Source organism: Pelodiscus sinensis, chromosome 1 (assembly GCF_049634645.1).
Source record: "Pelodiscus sinensis isolate JC-2024 chromosome 1, ASM4963464v1, whole genome shotgun sequence".
NCBI lineage: Eukaryota > Metazoa > Chordata > Testudines > Trionychidae > Pelodiscus > Pelodiscus sinensis.
The window spans coordinates 333,070,036-333,082,885 of record NC_134711.1 but is presented as its reverse complement, the minus strand read 5'-3'; the positions used below and the strand labels follow the sequence as shown (position 1 = coordinate 333,082,885).

At 48.4% G+C, this 12,850-nt stretch overlaps 1 protein-coding gene across 1 annotated transcript; it reads left to right on the top strand.

Annotated features, from left to right (window-relative positions):
• The first annotated feature begins 2,423 nt into the window (after positions 1–2,423).
• LOC112546553 (olfactory receptor 52E2-like) lies at positions 2,424–12,848 on the top strand. The gene is made up of 4 exons (XM_075939938.1): positions 2,424–2,448; positions 3,139–3,905; positions 10,898–10,948; positions 12,822–12,848. Exons 1-4 carry the CDS (start codon positions 2,424–2,426, stop codon positions 12,846–12,848), a joined length of 870 nt encoding a protein of 289 aa, XP_075796053.1.
• Positions 12,849–12,850: the final 2 nt, after the last annotated feature.

The window sequence follows — 12,850 nt, the reverse complement described above, 5'->3', positions numbered from 1 at the left end:
TTAGATAAATGTCTATCAGGGATGGTCTAGACAGTATTTGGTCCTGCCATGAGAGCAGGGGACTGGACTCGATGACTCTCGAGGTCCCTTCCAGTCCTAGTGTTCTATGATTCTATGATTCTGTCCAGCTGGAATCTAAGTATTTGTATATGTATCATAAGTATTTGCATTGTAAAATCTTTTGTTGACTGGCATTCATTATATTTCCTGACTTTCTTTAAACTGATCCCATATCAGTTTATCCAGAGTTTATGAACTCGGCCAAATTGAATGTGTCCATTTCTTTAACTACAATGTACAACACTGAACAGTCATAGAATCCTAGAATCCCAGGGCTGGAAGAGATCTCAGGAGTCATCAAGTCCAGGCCCCTGCTCATGGCAGGACCACCCTAAATAAATCAACCCAGCCAGAGCTTGTCAAGCCGAGACTTAAAAACTTCTAGGGATGGAGATTCCACCCCCTCCCTAGGGAACCCCTCCCAGTGCTTCCCCATCCTCCTAGTTTTTCCTAATATCCAACCTAGACCTCTCCCACTGTAACTTGAGACCATTGCTCCTTGTTCTGTCACCTGTCACCACTGAGAACAGCCTCTCTCCATCCTCTTTGGAACCTCCCTTCAGGGAGTTGAAGGCTGCTCTCAAATCCCCCCTCGCTCTTCTCTTCTGCAGACTCAACAAACCCAAATCCCTCACTCTCCTCATAGGCAGGGCTCACCGAGCCGCAGCGAGCCCCACTCGCCAGCTGCACTGTCCAATGTTCTGCGAATCCGCAGATCGCCCAAACCTGGCTCTTCCAGGATGTAATCTGCTCACCACGGGTGAGTAGATTACATAGATTGTCAAGCCCTGCTCATAGGTCATGCGCTCCAGCCCCCTAATCATTTTGGTTGCCCACTGCTGGCCCTCTCCAATGTGCCCACATCCTTTCTATAGTGGGGGGCCCAGGTCTAGATGCAATACTCCACGTGTAGCCTCACCAGAGCCGAATAAAGGGGCCCTGTGTGTCTCTCTTGCTTTCTCTCTCTCTCTCTCTCTCTCTCTCTCTCTTTTGGCTCTCTTGGGATATGTCTACACTACCCCGCTAGTTCGAACTAGGAGGGTAATGTAGGCATACCGCACTTGCTAATGAAGCCCGGGATTTGAATTTCCTGGGCTTCATTTGCATAAGCAGGGAGCTGCCATTTTTAAAACCCCGCTGGTTCGAACCCCGTGCAGCGCGGCTACACGGGGCACGAACTAGGTAGTTCGAACTAGGCTTTCTGCTCGTGAAATGAGGAGTAACGGTAGTTCGAACTAGGAAGCCTAGTTCGAACTACCTAGTTCATGCCCCGTGTAGCTGCGCTGCATGGGGTTCGAACCAGCGGGATTTTAAAAATGGCGGCTCCCCGCTTATGCAAATGAAGCCCGGGAAATTCAAATCCCGGGCTTCATTTGCAAGTGCGGTATGCCTACATTACCCTCCTAGTTCGAACTAGCGGGGTAGTGTAAACATACCCTTGCTGCCTTATTGGTTCTGATGAGGTGTGTGGTTTATCAGCCAATTCATAACGTGTCTATTTCTCACTCTATGGTTCTACTGTCGATACGGTGTAACATCCTTCTTCTACTAAAGGACAGGAGAAGGTTTCATTACCAGGGGTATGTCTAGATTACATGTTTCTGCCGACAGAGGCATGTAAAATAGGCTACCCGACATAGTCAATGAAGTAGGGATTTAAATATCTCCGGCTTCATTAAAATAAAAATGGCCGCCGCGCTGTGCCGGCTCAGCTGATCGTTGGCACAGCGCACGAGTCAAGATGCGGATCGGTCGACAGGGAACGCCTTTGTCAACTACTCCCATAAACCTCATTTCAGGAGGAACATGCCTGGGAGTCTGTCGTGCAGCGTCGTTGAAGGGGTGGAGGGGATGGAGTTGAGACGGGGGAGGAGCAACCATATTTGTCTAGTCCCTGAATTAAACATTCCCAGACATGTCAGTCCATCTGCACTTGGCGGCCTCCCACATTCTCACCACCTGCCTAAAAAACCCCCCTTGCTGTCTGCTCTGCCCTTTGTGGTAGAGCGCGAGCGACCCAACCTGAGCGCCCATCGGCTTCTCCATCCCATGTTTTCTTCTCGGCCCCCTGCCGTGGTGGTTCTGGGGAGCTGCCACCAATGGTCCTCGTCTCCTTTCCTGGGGGTGTGTCCTCATTGGGATTTCCAAATTCAGATTTTGAGTGAAGAGGGATCTCCCTACAGCAGGGCTACTCAGCATGTGGCCCTTGAAAGCTGAGTAATCCTGCTCTAAACATGGACTCTCTGGCCTGGCTTACCTTACATTCGGGAATCAAGAGGAATGACTAGTAAATGAACGGAGATGCCTCTCTCCTAGAATTGGAAGGGACCTTGAAAGGTCATCAAATCTAGTCCCCTGCCCTCATGGCAGGTCCAAGTACCATCCCAGGTAGATTTTGCCCCAGATCCCTAAATGGCATCCTCAAGGATTGAGCTCCAAAGCAAAGTTTTAGCAGGCCGATGCTCAAACCACTCAGCTATCCCTCCCCGTGGGTGTCCATGCATGGAGATATACCATCTCATAGAACTGAGAGGAACCCTGAGAGGTCATCAAGTCCAGTCCCCTGCCCTCATGGCAGGACCAAGCACTGTCTAGATCATTTGTGTTTCCTGCTGGTAACTCTTAGGGTTTCCTAGCCTATGACGTATGGGAATTACTGCTGCATAGAGCAACATCACACACGGGGTTGGCTTTATAAGGCTCAGTTCTTCATAATCTAATACTCTGAATAATGGAAATAGCAATTCCAAGTGGGGAGAGTGTCTCCCCTGCATAACTCTTGAGAAGAGCCTCCAGTAGCGCATGTCGTGTCTCATGTTAACATTTCCTCTCCATCCAGGCATTTGCACTGCAACCATCAGCCTAGACCTGTGGCACGTACAGGAAGTCAAGGAAACCTACAGCACATGCAGGAGACACCGTTCCACCTCAGAGAGGGACGGCGTATCCCTTACCATATGTCTGGTTCCAACACAACCAATTTCATCAACCCCTCCACCTTCATCCTGCTGGGCATTCCTGGCCTGGAGACGGAGCATGTCTGGATCTCCATCCCCTTCTGCATCATATACGCCATAGTTCTCCTGGGGAACATCATCATCCTATATGTCGTGAAGACAGAGCCAAGCCTCCATGAGCCCATGTACTATTTCCTCTGCATGCTGGCCTTCACCGACCTGGTTGTTTCCACATCCATTCTGCCCAAATCACTGAGCATCTTCTGGTTCAATTCCAGGGAGATCAAATTCAATGCCTGCCTCGCCCAGATGTACTTCATTCATGGCTTCTTCATGGTTGAGTCGGGGATCTTTGTGGCCATGGCATTTGATCGCTACGTGGCCATCTGCCATCCCCTGAGACATTCCACCATCCTGACAAACACCGTGGTGGCCAGGATTGGACTGGCCATGTTGCTACGTGGCTGCATAATTGTGCTGCCCTCTATCCTACTGGCCAGACAGTGGCCTTATTGCAAAACCAATATCATTGCCAACACGTACTGCGAGAATATGGCCGTGGTGAAGCTGGCCTGCGCCGACATCAGTGTTAATATTTACTATGGCCTGTTTGTGGTTTTCTTTGTGACTGGCCTGGATGTGTCTTTTATTACCGTGTCCTACATCCAGATCCTGAGGGCCATTCTCAACCTCCCCACAAAGAAGACCCGGCTCAAGACCTTTGGGACGTGCGGCTCCCACCTCTGCGCCATCTTAGCCTTTTACATCCCACGTCTCTTCTCCTTCCTCACGCACCAGTTCGGCCAGTATGTGCCCCTGTATTTCCAAGTTCTCACTTCCAACATGTACCTCGTGCTTCCCCCCATGCTGAACCCCATCATCTACAGGGTGAGTATCAGACAAATCAGGGGCAGGCTGCTCCGGCTTTTTACTCATAACAGGCCTTAAAATTCTCCAGGTGCTTTGGCTCTCTGTCTGAGCTCCATGGAGAGATGACAGTTGACATAGTGACGGGTCCTCTTCCCTATATTCCTGACTGGCCAAGGAGACTTTACATCCTTTCCTGGCCACAGTCAGCCTGACAAACTCATCAACTAACATTTCCTAGCAACATTTCCTGACCACACTACTTGGTGTCAGCCTGACAAACTCATGAACTGCTAAGTTGCCCAGGTTTCCTCGCAACTAAAACCCTCAGGCCTCTATATAAAACTGTGGTACACCCTCATCTTGAATACTGCATACAGATGTGATCACCGCATCTTGAATAAGGGTATATTGGCATTCGAAAAGATCCAGAAAAGAGCAATAAAAATGATGATGGGTTTAGAATGGGCCTTTAAATCAAATTCACAATGCCGTAACTAAATCAAATCAAGTGCGCTCTGACATTTTGTGTGATAGCAGTTCACATGAAGTATTCACTGCACTGAAAGGAACACAAATTGCATGGACAGAACCAAATATTGTCCAAAGTAGCCTTCCTGTGTGTACTGCTCGAGTAACCGTCGTTGTATACTGATTATCTAATTATCTTTTCATAATGAGACACCATTCACCCTATCAGCAGACGGAAATGTAGCCAATGGTGTTACTTCTTATGTATTTATTCTGTGAAAGTTTGATTAATGTATCTGCTGTTTTACATATATCCATTGTATGTTAATGAGTTAATTTCTAGGATAAGATTGATCAGCGTTTGGAGGACCCAAGTGCTAGACATGAGCAAGACAAGCTAGGATGTAAGAAACTGTGAGTTAAACTCTGCAAAACACCGGAGGTTGTTGTAGGCCTTGGACACATGACACGACGCCACACATGAAAGAAATGGTCCCCAGGCGCACGGTGCTGTCACTTGATGTCATAAAATGGCTTGAAATGAAATAAAAGGCCCCACATGGTTACATTGTCCTCAATCATTCACTCAGTCTCTTAGCATGTTGCCTCCCAGTGGAGTCATTTTGCCCTGTGGCAGCCCTTGTGTGTTTCCTGTGTTTCCTTTCCCTAGTGAGCGGGCGTTTTGGTGGACAGATTCCCAAACTCAGAGTTAGCACACGCAGAACGGAGCCACCCAGGGAATTCCCACGTCCACCGTCTGCTGCTAAACATCTGGCTCCCCGAATCCTCCAGCTAATTCTGCCCTGTCACGTCACAAACCTGGTGCTCGCCACACACGGTCATGACGTGTGCAATTTGTCACAATCAATTATTACAGTTGTGTGGAGAGGGCTAGCTCAGTGGTGTGCGCATTGGCCTGCTAAACCCAAAGTTGTGAGCTCAATGCTTGAGGGGGCCGTTTAGGGATCTGGGGTAAATCTGTCAGGGATGGTACTTGGTCCTGCTGTGAGGGCAGGAGTCTAGACTCAATGACCTCTCAAGGTCCCTTCCCGCTCTAGAAGGTAGGTATATCTCCATATGTTTGGCAACTTCCCAAAAGCTGGGAGGGGAGAAATTGTTCAGTCTCGTACCCGTATTTAAAACCTCAGGGGCTTGGCATGGAGAAATACCCTGATCAGGCAGAGAGGCCAGTGCTGGGAAATGGCTGGAAAGTCTGACTCAGCCTGGAGCATTTAATTCCAGTTCCCCCGAGAGAGAGGGAGAGAACAAACCCAATGCAGACACCAGTCCTGCCTATGAGGTCTCCCTCCACTTATTGCAGGGCAGCCTTCAGCGGCGGGCGAGGCCTCTGTCACCATCCACAGGAACAGTCGGTTGGTGCCTTTTTTACTACGTCTGGTCCCCTTAAGTGACCCCAGCGACTGAGATGCATTTGCAGGTCTCCGGAATAGCTTATTTCGCCATGGCGCATCTACACTTCAAACGCCCTTCGAAATAGCCCTGAGCGGTTTGGAAATAGAGCCTCCACACTATTGCAGCCTCAATCACACTTAAGGCTGCCTAGAAGCACGTCAAGCAGGGCATTAGGACAGCAGTCACTTCCTGGAGCTACTGCCTGAGGCTGATGCTTAAAGGGACCCCCCGGAAAGCTACGTCTCAGGCTCCTCTCCTTTGCCTACCTCCTCGAGGGACAGCAAAGCCTTCTCGCTGCCTGATCTGGTTGCCCTTGCAGGCCCCACAGCTCGTCCGCCAAGGAGCCGGATCGGTTGGAAAGCGCTTATGGCCCTACAGAATCTGGACCCGTGCTCCCCTCAGAGCACCTCCTCACATGTGTGCTCTCCGGTCCAGGTTGTTGGCCATCTGGCTGTGGACGTCGACATTCCTGGCCTGGTGTGGAGATCCGGGAGGTTCGCCTGCTCTTCCCATCCCTCAGTGAGACCCAGGATCTCTGCACCAGTCCAGGATGGGGCCTGCCTCTTCTACCCCTGGGTAGAGGGTTGAGAGCTGCCTGCTGCTGTGCTGGCAGCCGTGGGGGGCTCACATGATGTTCTAGGCTCTGCCATGGCAGCAGGGAAGTCTGAGCTGGGTGCTGTTGCATGGCATGGTGCGAGCAGGACTCATGGCGTACCACACACTGTTTCCCCTGTGGCTGCAGCTTTCAGGGCTGCCGGGGAAGGGGAACAGCAGAGTTCTGATGAGCGTGGCCAGAGTGGCCAGCTGGGCACCTGTGGGAACCCCCAGAGGCCCTTTATTTTATAATAACTCCAGCTACCCCATCAACACACGCCCTATTGCAAAACAGCTATTTCAGAAAAGGCATTGCTCCTCGTCACACAAGGGTTACAGAATTTGGAATCCTCTACCTCCTACCCAATAAGCAGCCCTGCTAGCGCGTGACTCCATTTCCCTCTCGGCGTGATGGAAGGACAGGAAGTCAGAGCTCTTGGACTTGCTTTGCCATCCTGACACTCCTTCTCTGTCTGACCTTGGCCGAATCACATCGCCCCGTGCCTCGGTTTACCCATGTGTTTGCAATGGGCAGGGCTCGACAAATAATGTAATCTATTCGCCCATAGTGAGTAGATTACAACCCAAAAGAGCCGACGCAGAATGATCTGTGCATGCGCATGAAAGCGTGTGGCTGGCGAGTGGGGCTCGCCACCGCTTGGCAAGCCCTGGCAATGGGGATACGTGCAGAGTGACTTTCCTTTGCTAGGCATTTTCAAGGTCCCTCAATGGAAGGTGCTGCCCAGAGTAATGGTCGTTCCTGAGGAGAATTACTGGTCTGTGTTCCCTTAGCAACAGCCTGTGCACCTGTCTCTTCATGGTCAGCTCTCTCCAGAGCTGTCTGTCACTGTCTGCCCATCCGCCCTGGGCAGTGACAGGGTCTCAGACTCCATGGAGACCTGGGCATTGTCCCTCTTTTTCTTCCTAATCAACTATAATTGTTAAACACACACAAACACCCAGAGCAGCCAATTCCTCTGACTCAGCCCAGAACCCAGGAGTTCTCCTCGCCCTTTGAGACTGGTCCGTAATGGCTGTTTACTCCTTACAGCTAACTAAATAGCCCAGAAGAACAGAGAGGCTGGTCTCCATCCTCTTTACGCTCAAATGCGGCTTCTTCTCCAGAGGCAGAGGGAACCCCACTGGGACGGCCCAGAGCTGTGTTATAACCAGTGCGCAGTCCTGTGCCGGCTCTCAGCGTGGGAGGCTGCATCAGACGCTGGGCTGAGAGAGGTGCGGGACGCGGCTGTCTGAGGGGATTCCCAGGGAAGACACGTCCCTCTCAGCACTCACAGGTACCAGCTCTGGGTGAGGAGCTCCCCAGCCCGACAACTGCAGAGAAAAGTGGGTACGATGAGGCAGAGAATATGTCTGTGGCCCTTTCCCCACGGCACAGCCTGGGTCCATCTTCTGAGGACGTGTGGGTTCCAGTATTACAGGCACCTTCCCCGCTTCTCAGTCCCTTCCTTGGCTAATTGCTTCCAACTCCAACCTCGCTGTGTTTCCGTGGCCCATGGCTTGCTCAGGCCCCAGTGAGGCAAAGCTTGGAGTGAACCTGAGAGAAGCCCTCAGGAGCCAGCTGTGGGTTAATGCTCCGACACGGTCACCCCCTTCTCCTGCACCTCAGACATTTGGCTGCCAGTGGTGAGGGGGGGGGGGGTTGTTACCTGCCTTCACTCTGCAGGGAGGGGCCATGGCTCCGCACTGTAGCAATGAGACGAATTGTTCATCCTGCGCAAGATGTCTTCCAGTGCCAGTCAACAAGTCCCCAGAACTGGTGTGTCTCAGGCCGTGTCCAGCCTCAGGGTTTTTTTCGGGAAAAGTAGCCTTTTCCCGAAAAAACTTCCCCTGCGTCCAGACTCAAGCCGCGTTCTTTCGAAATTATTTTGAAAGAACGCGGCTTTTCTTTCGATGGTGGTAAACCTCGTTTCACGAGGAAGAACGCCTTCCTTCGAATGTCCCTCTTTCGAAGGAAGGCGTTCTTCAATGTAAAGAGGCCGTCTTCGAAAGAGAGCATCCAGACTCGCTGGGTGCTCTCTTTCGAAAAAGCGGATTTCTCTTTTGAAAGATCCGCCTGCAGTCTAGACGCGATCTTTTGAAAGAGGCTCTTTCGAAAGATGCTTTCGAAAGAGCCTCTTTCGAAAGAAGTCTGCAGTCTAGACATAGCCTCAGACATTCAAAACCCATCCCACCTGACCAGACACCCAGCTTGGGAAATTCCAGTCCAAATGCATAATACTGGGCATGCTGCGGAGTCGCTGAAAATGGCCTCTGCTATTGGAGGGTGTCAGACTTGATGAAGTAAAAGTGGTGCAAAGAGCAATGGCCAATTCATGTGTGAAGTCCATGCAAGGAGTTCCCCAGACCACACATGTGTTACGTCAGCCATTTTCTTTTCTCCTTGTTATATGTTCAGAGTTTCTGTATATTACATGTCCCCTAGTTCTTCTGCTGTCAGACACGGCCAAACCCCTAATCATTTTTGTTGCCTTTTTCTGAATCTTTTCCCATGCCAAATATCTTTTTTGAGAGGAGGTGACCACCTCTGTATGGAGTATTCAAGATCTGGGTGCATCATGGTTTTATACAGAGGCAAGAAGATAGTCTCCGTCTTGTTCTCTGTCCCCTTTTTAATGACTCCTAACATTCTATTTGCTTTTTTGACTGCCGTTGCACATTGTGTTCAGAGAACTATCCACAATGACCCAAGATCTCTCTCTTGAGTAGTTGTAGACACATTAGCCCCCAACATAATGTATCATTCTGCTTTTGCTCCTGCAGCTTCCTTTTCCTTCCTTTGACTATCTTGGTCCCTGCCCTGTGGATCCTTTCCTGTTTCTCCCCAGATTTTGTATGTGTTGGAGAGCAGGCCTGGACCCAGCGCTCTGGCCGAAGTCCAGCCTGCAGTGAATAGAGCAGCTCTCAGCTTCTGTCACCCAGCTCTGCCTCTGCTAATCCATCTGGAAATTGCTTTTGCTTGTTTTCCAGAGATGGAGCTTGGCCCGCCTATCCCAGTGCAGACAGGATGAGGTCAGTGGAAGAATTCTTCCTTCGACCTGGCCAACACCCCTGGGGCAGCTAGGGACCTTACCGTGAGCAGGGAGTGCTGGCCATCAGGGCTGTAAAGTCTCTCTGAACTACTATGGCAGCCCTGCTATAACTTTTGGATATAGATGATCCCTCAGTTTGATCCTAGAAAAAGTGTCTAGTCTGGATCTGCAGCCATGAGGTGTTGGAGAACCTGCCACATCACTCCACAGTGAGTCCCACTGGTTAATCACCCTCAGAGATAACCACTGGCCCTTATGTCCAGCTGGAATCTGTCTGGTTTTAGCTTCCCATCACAGGGGCCTTTCTCCTCCAGATTGCAGAGCCTCTTATTATTATTTCTGGACTGGACTGGAGCTGGACTTGGTGACTATTGAGGTCTCCTCCAGCCCTACGATTTCAAATAAATCAAGTTCTTTCTGTCTCTTGCTGCTCAGCATTTTCTCCAGCCTCCAGACTTTTTGGTGGCTCTTTTCTGCACCCTCTCTAGTTTCTCAACATCCCTCTGGAAATGTGCCCCCTTCCTTCCCGCAGTACTGCACATGGTCAGTTTCACCAGTGCCATGGGCCGCGGTAAGATCCTTTCCCCTCCTGCAACTCACCAACCTCCTGTTTATTTACCTAAGTGTCCCATCAGCCCTTTGGGCCCCAGCATCGCACTGATATTGTAATGAGTTCCTTTTTTATTGCATCTGCATTGTTCCCTTGATCTTCCAAACCTGTATTCTCATTAAATGCTGTAATCGTATTTATTTGCTTTATATAATTTCTTTTGTTGACTGACATTCATTATATTTCCTCACATTTTTTTTTTATTTTAGAAGGTTGAGAACGCTACTAAGGGGGAAGCTGTTCTAGATTTGATTTTAAAATAGAGAGGAACTGGTTGAGAATTTGAAAGTGGAAGGCAGCTTGGGTGAGAGTGATCATGAAACCATAGAGTTCTTGATTCTAAGGAATAGTAGAAGGGAGAAGAGCAAAAGAGAGACAATGGATTTCAGGAAGGCAGATTTTGATAAGTTCAGAGAGCTGGTAGGTAAAGTCACATGGGAGACAAGACTAAGGGGAAAAACAAATGAAGAGACGTGGCAGTTTTTCAAGGGGACATTATTAAGGCCCCAAAAGCAAACTATTCCGCTGCGTAGGAAAGATAGACAGTATGGCAGGAGACCACCTTGGTTTAACCAGAAGATGTTGCATGATCTAACACCCAAAAAGGAGTCATATAAAAAGTGGAAACTAGGTGAAATTACAGAGGATGAATATAAGCAAACAATACAGGTGTGCAGGGGCAATATTAGAAAGGCAAAGGCACAAAATGAGCTCAAGCTAACTAGAGACGTAAAGGATAACAAAAAGACATTCTATAAACATATTAGAAGCAAGAAGAAGACCAAGGACAGCTCAGTGAGGAGAGAGAAACAAGAACAGGAAGCTTGGAAATGGCAGAGGTGCTTAATGACTTCTTTGTTTTTCTCTTCACCAAGAAGTCTGATGATCAAGCAATGCCTCACTTAATGAATCCTAGTGGGAATGAGGTAGGTTTAAAAGATCAAATAAAAAAAGAACAAATTAAAAATCACCTAGAAAAGTTAGATGCCTGCAAGTTACCAGGGCCTGATGAAATGCATCCTAGAATACTCAAGGAACTGGTAGAGGAGGGATCTGAGCCTTTAGCTATCATCTTTGGAAAATTATGGAAGATGAGAGAGATTCCAGAAGACTGGAAAAGGGCAAATCTAGTGCCAATCTATAAAAAGGGAAATAAGTACAACCCAGGAAGCTACAGACCAGTCATAAAGATGCAGCCTCAAAGATGATCTGAAGATGTGAGTCTGGCCCACAAATGCTTATCACCTAATAAACCATCTTGTTAGTCTTTAAAGTGCTGCATAGTCCTGTCTTTTGTTTCAGACAGACCGGTCAGTTTCACTTCTGTGCCAAAAAAGATAATGGAGCAAGTAATTAAGGAATTCATCTGCAAACACGTGGAAGATAATAAAGAACAAATCATGTCAAACCAATCTGATAGCTTTCTCTGATAGGATAACGAGTCTTGTGGATAAGGGGGAAGTGGTGGACGTGGTATACGTAGGTAAACTTTAGTAAGGTATTTGATACGCTCTTGCATCATCTTCCTATCAATAAACTAGGCAAATGCAACGTACATGGGGCTACTATAAGGTGGGTGAATAACTGGCTGGATAACTATTTTCAAAGAGTAGTTATTAATGGTTCACAATCATGCTGTAAGGGCATAACAAGACGAGTTCCGCAAGAGTGTGTTCTGGGACCGATTCTGTTCAATATCTTCATCAATGATTTAGATATTGGCATAGAGAGTACGATTATTAACTTTGCAGATGATACCAAGTTGGGAGGGGTTGAAAGTTCTTTGGAGGATAGGGTAAAGATTCAAAATGGTATGGACAAACTGGAAAAATGGTCTGAGGTAAATGGGATGACGTGTAATAAGGAGAGATTCAAAGTACTGCACTTAGAAAGGAACAATCCATTTCATACATAGAAAATGGGAAGTGACTGTCTAGGAAGGAGTATGGCAAAATGGGATCTAGGGGTCATTGTTGACCATGATCTAAATATGCATCAACAATGTGATGCTGTTGCAAAGAAAGCAAACATGATTCTGGGATGTATTAACAGGTGTGTTGTGAGCCAGACACGAGAAGTCATTCTTCCGCTCTACTCTGCGCTGGTTAGGCCTCAGTTGGAGTATTGTGTTCAGTTCTGGACACCGCATTTCAAGAAAGATGTGGAGAAATTGGAGAAGGTCCAGAGAAGAGCAACAAGAATGAGAAAAGGTCTAGAAAACATTAGCTATGATGGAGGACTGAAAGAACTGGGCTTGTTTAGTTTGGAAAGGAAAAGAGGGGACATGGTATAAGCATCTGAAACGGTGTCACAAGGAAGAGGGAGAAAATGGCCTTTGAGGACAGGACAAGAAGCAATGGCCTCAAAGTTGAGCAAGGGAGGCTTATGTTGGGATATTAGGAAAAAACTTCCTGCCTGTCAGGGTGGTTAAACATGGAATAAATTGCCTAGGGAGGTTGAGGAATCTCGATCACTGGAGATATTTAAGAGCAGGTTGGATAGACATCTATCAGGGATGATCTAAACAGTACTGGGTGCTGCCGTGAAGGCAGGGGAGTAGACTCGATGACCTTTCGAGGCCCCTTCCAGTTCGAGTGTTCTATTGTGGGAAGTATTGCTGCATGGAGCAACATCATACATGGGGCTGGCATAACAGGGCTCGGTTCTTCATAGTCAAATATTCTGAATAATAAAAATATAACTTCCCACTGTGTGAAGAGTGACCCCCCAGTGTAATTCATGGGAACAGCCTCCAGTAGTGCATGTTGTGTCTCATGGTAACATTGTCTCTCCATCCAGGCATCTGCACTGCGACCATCTCCGTAGAA

What these genes read in the sequence shown, in the direction of transcription:
- LOC112546553 (XM_075939938.1), top strand. Translation starts at nt 2,424, where the DNA reads ATGGCAGGTCCAAGTACCATCCCAG. An exon ending in AGGTCCAAGTACCATCCCAG is followed by an intron (nt 2,449 to 3,138) that starts GTAGATTTTGCC and finishes TATACGCCATAG; the next exon opens with TTCTCCTGGGGAACATCATC. An exon ending in TGAACCCCATCATCTACAGG is followed by an intron (nt 3,906 to 10,897) that starts GTGAGTATCAGA and finishes CTCTTCACCAAG; the next exon opens with AAGTCTGATGATCAAGCAAT.